Source organism: Manis pentadactyla, chromosome 3 (assembly GCF_030020395.1).
Source record: "Manis pentadactyla isolate mManPen7 chromosome 3, mManPen7.hap1, whole genome shotgun sequence".
Lineage (NCBI taxonomy): Eukaryota > Metazoa > Chordata > Mammalia > Pholidota > Manidae > Manis > Manis pentadactyla.
In genome coordinates, this window is record NC_080021.1 from 9,202,260 (window position 1) to 9,208,259 (window position 6,000).

General features: G+C 53.9%; 1 protein-coding gene across 6 annotated transcripts in view; it reads left to right on the forward strand.

Moving 5' to 3' along the window:
• The window catches only part of ST3GAL1 (ST3 beta-galactoside alpha-2,3-sialyltransferase 1), a 94,497-nt gene extending 89,245 nt beyond the window's left edge, over positions 1-5,252 (forward strand). For all 6 annotated transcript variants that reach the window (XM_036890521.2, XM_057497725.1, XM_036890520.2 and 3 more), the window contains one exon: positions 743-5,252. In XM_036890521.2, coding sequence (XP_036746416.1) covers positions 743-916 — 174 coding nt within the window. In that variant the 3' untranslated portion in view covers positions 917-5,252. The remainder of the gene's footprint in view (positions 1-742) is intronic.
• The last annotated feature ends 748 nt before the right edge of the window (positions 5,253-6,000 follow it).

Consider the following 6,000-nt stretch of genomic DNA (forward strand, 5'->3'; position numbering starts at 1 on the left):
GCTCTCTCTGGCCACTCCGGTCGTTGGTCCCCTCCTCTGTGATGGGCGATCCCTGACGTTAGCCCCTGTCCCTCGTGGCGTCCCCCGTTGGTACTTGTCCTAAATTCCCAGTTCCAAGGGCCGACACCTGACTCCTGTGTCCCCACTTTCCCCTTTCCCCAGCACCCACCCCCCAGTGAAGGTCTGCCAGGACTCTGTTGTGTTTAGAGCAGTGCTTGGCATGCGTCAGAAAGGCCCCCGCCCCCTGGCCAGTGAGGGCCCCTGGACCGGCTGATATTAGCTGGCCTCCGGGAAGAGGTTCAGCACCTACCACCTGCCTCTTTACGGTTGTCACTTTGGCCCCATTTTTCAGGTGAGGAAAGTAAGGCTCAGAGAAGTGATGAGGCACTCGTGGGGTCTACCAGCGACTGGCACAGCTGGGGCTTGGGGCAGCCGGCTGGGCTTCAAAGCCCTGCTCTCCAGTCCACTCCAGTCTGTCCTCTCCTAGCTCCTCAAGCCTTGGAGAAGAGGTTGTACCTGCTCCAGAGGTGCGACCAGCACCCTCAGGGCCACCGACATGCAGCAGCTTCCCATTGGGCCTTCTGGCATTGAACGTAACTCATTTGTGCCTCACCAAGCACCCTAGAGAAGGGTGTGTGTGAAGAAGGTGTTTACAGACTCCAGGAATGTCTGCAGGCTCCCTTTCTTAGAGGTTCTACCTGCAGCCCTGCTGTCTGGTTCTCACCTCTGCCTTGCCCTGCAGGTGGACCTGTACGGCTTCGGGGCCGACAGCAAAGGCAACTGGCACCACTACTGGGAGAACAACCCATCGGCGGGGGCTTTTCGCAAGACTGGGGTGCACGATGGAGACTTTGAGTCCAACGTGACGGCCACCTTGGCATCCATCAATAAAATCCGGATATTCAAGGGGAGATGACGCTGGGAAGGGTCCAGGACTGATGCACCGGAGCACACCTCTCCACACCCAGCCCCAGCTGCCTGTGGGGCCCACCTGGTCCGGGAGCTGTGAGGGCCAGCCTCAGGGGTGTGCCTGGTGCCCCTTGGAGCCTCTTGCACCCCAATATTTGGTAGCAGCTACTCAGCAAGGTCACCGAGTCCTGCCAGGGCTGCAGAGAAAGTCTCAGAACTGGTCTTGGGTGGGGCACATCCTATCCCTGGTGTCCCAGGCTGGGGGAAGGTAGGGAGACACAGGAGAGGTCCAGACTCCAAACACTTTGGCTTCTGAGGGAGGGGCAAGGTAGGGAAGACTTCCAAATCATACAGGAAAGGACAGTTTCCCAGGGAGCTCGGGCAGAGACCGTACCCTGCCGAGGACTCAGGGCTGGCACTCTGATGCCTGCTGGATGTTTCTGAGTGAGGATGACCTCCAGGACAGAGCCGCGTTGGGTCCACGGAGGCACTGGTGGCGGCCTGCCGCCTTTCTTTGCACAATGGTGACAACCTCATCTCCCTTTTCTTCCCAAAGCTCATTTATGGTGGCCAGGAGGGGCTGCCCACCCAAAAGGTCTTCACAAACACCTGGCAAGGTCACTCCAGGAGGTATCTTCTTCCCGAGCTGATATTCCTTGAGTCATCTAGTGGTTATCCTCATGGCTGAGAGCAGATCTGACTACTTGATGTGCCTTTGTGTTTGGGGGACAAATGCATGCATTGGCTGAAATGAGGCAAAAGCCTCAGCTCGGGAAAGGGGTCCCCAGCAATGGCCTCTCCTTGCTGTACAGCTGGGGACATCTTTTCTGGTCTCCTGAGCTGATGCCTGGGCTGGAACAAAGCTTGGATGATACTTAATGCCGTCCAGAGGCACAGCAGCTGTGGACCGCCCGTTCTTACCTTCACACGCTGTTGGATTGGGTGCCCACGACCTCCCAAGGCTTCCACCGGCCAGCATGTTCCCCAAGAGCCCCCACTGGGCCAAATCCGTGCTGGCTTCCTGCATGGTGTCCTGGGGGCTGCGGGGCCACCCTAATAGCGTGACTATCAGAGCAGAAGTCATACCTCATCCTTGTATCCCCTGGCTGCTCTTTCTTCCTCGTCATCCTTCCTGATTATTTATTGATTTTTAAAAAATTCAGCTGACATTGTGTGCACTTTGTGGCTCGTTTTGCTGTTCTTGATGCTTTAATTAAGCCTGCTCTCGCTTCACCCAGCAAATGGATAGTGAAAAGCTCAAATCAAGCTTCTTGAGATCCTCAGACTTGGGCTGGTGGTGGGGTTCTAGGGCATGGGGGCTCACTGGTAGGCGGACCCTGGGGTGTAATGTTGGTAGGTTCGTGGCATGTGCTGTACCTCCTTCCCTCCAGCTCCACGTTCCTTCTCTCTTACTGGGGACCTGGATTCAGTCTCAGGGTAGGAATCTCCAAAACTCAGTGGCACTGTCTTGGGGCCAGGTAGGGAGTGGGGTCACAGCTATGGGGGGACTGTGACTGTTGACTCCAGTCTCTGACATTTTATCAGAAAAACCACTTTTCTTATTGAGAGTATTTCCTGAAAGGCCACTGCTACTCTGAAGAGGTATGACAGTTTCCTGGTGAAGTGTGAAGTATGCCAGTAGTCTTGGACGTCCCTGGGCCTGCCTCCTCTGCTCCCTGCAGGGCTTTGGCACTCTGTTTCTCCCTCTGCAAATGGGAAGGGAGGAATTGTGGGAGTCAGGGGCTGCAGATGGCCTCAAGTGACTCACAGGTCTCCAGTAATTGTATGCCATGTTTGATTTTTCCAAGTCTGTTTAAGTGAGCATTTTCCTGAGGAGAGTCCATAGCTTTTATTAGATTCTGAAAGTTCAGAATCCAGAAAGGGGTTAAAAAAAACACACACACACAAACTATTCCAGCTTTAAAATCCTCTAAATCTTAAGACTCTTGCTGATAAGGCTAATAAGTGGCTATGAGGTCATCTTTCTGAGTACAAATCCTCGAAGGCTAGAGCTCATGGCAGTTTGATGGGAGGAACTGGGCAAGTGTCTTTTGTTGGCTGATTAATCCCAGGGACAAACCTTGGGGAAAATGGCCATGGGGACGGAGCAGTGGGGATTCCTGAGCTCTACCCTGTTGCCCACAAGCTGATAACTGTTCAGGAATGAGGGAGCCGCGTGGGCTTTGCTGAGTCAGAACAGGTCCCCCGAGCGAGGCACTGTGGGCAGCTGCGCTGCATGCTGCCCGGGTCCTGGCCCCACCTCTGCGGTCCTCCCTTAGGCTGTTTGAGCCCTGGCATGTCTTCGGCCTGCTCTCTCATTTTACAGATGAGAAAAGCAAGGCCCAGAGAAGGGAAGTGACTTGCAGAAGTGAGCCCAGCATCATGGATAGCACAAGTCAAACATTTTGAGTAAAATTAGGATGTTATTGGCTCCATGTGTAAAACATCCAGAGATGGGCTTTCCCAGCCCAGCTCTCTGCAGCATTTCAAAGGTCTGTAACCAGGCATAGATTTCTGACTCTACTCTGCCTCTCACGCCTGGGCTTCCTCCTCAGACTGCCTAGCAGCCCCTGCAGCCCCCGCGAGAGCTGCTCTCTGCCTTCACATGCCATCGCCGTCGCCCCAGTGCGGGAGAGGCCATCGTGCTTTTCCGTTTCCCCAGCAGACATCTCTTCCTGTCATTGGCTTACCAAAGGGGACTTAACCCAATCCACGCCAGCCACTGTGGTGGGGATTAAGTACACCAGTGGCTTAAGCCAGCTGGGCCCATACCTGGGGAAACGGCGGCTGAGAATCGCACAAGAGCGTTTCCCGTCAAGCATTGGCATGCTGTTGGCAGGAAAACTGGAAACTCCCATACGGTGGCAGTGGGCGGGGAAGGGGGGTGCTCTCACATGTCCACCACACACGGCTGGGCTCCTGGGGCCCTGGGAACCCCAGCCCAGGCTCTGTCCACTGTGCCAGAAGAGAGCTCCTTGGAGAGCAGCCCTGGGCCCCAGGCAGGGAGCAGGGGAGTCAGTGCTGAGGCTGACGCTGCAAAGCCAGGGACTGATGAGGGGAGAGGGCTGAGCAATCTCCCAGCCTTTGGTCGCCCTGCAGTGAGCCTGGTGGCTGATTTTCTCCCTGGAGCCCCTGCCCTCCTCCCCTGGTTAGGGGAGAAAGGAGGGCGTGTTTACAGCCTCTGGCTCCAGAAGCAATTGAAGAAAGTTCTTAAATTGATGCCTTTTGAAACCCTGGCTTCATCAGGTGTCATCCAGCAAACCTCATGGGCTGGGCTTCGTGGAAGGAGCCAGATACCAGAAAGTAGGACATTAATCAGGGAAGCTGGTAACAAGGGCATTTCATGTGGCAATGGTGGGTTTGGAGGCTTGATGCAGCCAGTCTCTACTGTGGCCAGAAGGGGCGACAAGAGGCCAATCCTACCTCGACGTGAACTGGGCCTCTGGGTCAAAGGTGGAATGCCAGCACAGAGAATACTGAGAGCTGTGATGTGTGCTTTACCTGTTCTTTTCAAGGCAGCATGAACACAAACATGGAAGACTGGAAAGAACTCACGTGGTTGTGATAAAAAATGCTTTCTCCAGGGAATCTCACACCCCAGTGGCCACTGTTCAGCTAAAGGTGGCTGGACTCTGACCATGTGCCATCAGGAACTGGCAACTTCCCCCTCAACTGTCCCCTCCGAAGAGCCCGGAGCTGTCATTGTGTCCTTGGTGGCCCTCCCCTGTGGTCTGGGCTACCAAGTGTCCAGTCGGCTGTCCGCCTTTTGTTTCTCATTAAAGCAGTAGCCCCCTGACCCTAGGGTGCCCTCTGTGTTTAGGGGGCTTGGGAGGAACAGCAGAGATGGGCAAAGGGTCATCTCAGTAGGTCAACCACTTCTTTCCATGCCCAAAGAGCACTGTGTTCTTACAAGCTGCCAGCCTGCTAGCAGCGCCCACTTCCCTCTCAGCCCATCAGGAATCCTACTTGTGTTGAGCTTAACCCCACTGCTCAGCTGCTGTCACGTACAGAGCTGCTTTGCTGCCCGCCTGCTGCCAGCCCTGCACTGGACCCCAGCTTTAGCCCCAGGTGAGCGTGGTGCGCACAGTCCCCTTCACGCTTCATGAATTCATGCCAAAGTTCCCTGAGCACTTTGTCTTCTTTGCAGTCTTGTTTGGTTGGTTGTTTGCATTTTAAAATTTGCTTTATTTTTCTCCTTGCTTTGTTTCTGTATTTGTTTTGCAGCTGAGCATTAATCCAGATGCATTTTGAATGAAGTTCTTCGGTCTCTGTTCTGTTTTATTTATTGTTGGACATTTCCAATGATCTGAATCAAAGTGAATAAAAAAAGCTATTTTATCGTTTGGATTGTGTTTATACAAAGGCCATGCCTTGGTGCTGCCACTGAAAGTTTGTACTCAAGAGATATGTTCAGTCCTAAAAAGGAGCAATGCCTCACTTCCTGAGAGCTGCCTGGGTTAGTGTCCACTCCCTCCAAGTGTCCAGAGGTTGCTGAGACAGAGAGTTAGCCTCTGAACGCAACTGCACCTCTCCCTGCTGTGTGACTGCAGGGAGCTGCCTAACCTCTCTGAACCTCAGCTGTCTCATCTGTCAAATGGGTGTCTGTCAGAGGGGGTCTGAGACCAAGAGTAAAACATCTCAGGAGGCCTGAATAGATCGATGCCAGCTGCTCTAAGCATTTGCTGAATGACATTTGCTTGGCCAGTGCCTGATACGGGCTGAGTTAGTATCCATGCTTTCCCAACAGACGGGCACGTCCACAGATGCCTCCAAGTCAGACCCAAAATTGGCACAAATCTCCCATTTTGTAAAACAGATCCAGAAATCCAGTATCGGGGCTCTGTAATGTACAATTGGTGTAAATCACGGTACCTCCCAATTTGTGTGGTGCTCAACAGTTTGCACATCTTCCTGGGCACTTTCTTGATTTCTCAGCAGCCCTGCAGGGCCAGTGAAGGTTGCCAGGTTTCCATGTGAGGGAACAAGTGCAGAATGAAAGCCATTTGAAGGCAGAGGTGGGGTTCAAACCAAGTCCCCTCTCTGGGTCCGGGGCTCCTGCGGCTCTGCAGCCTCCCAAGAGGATGACTCCCA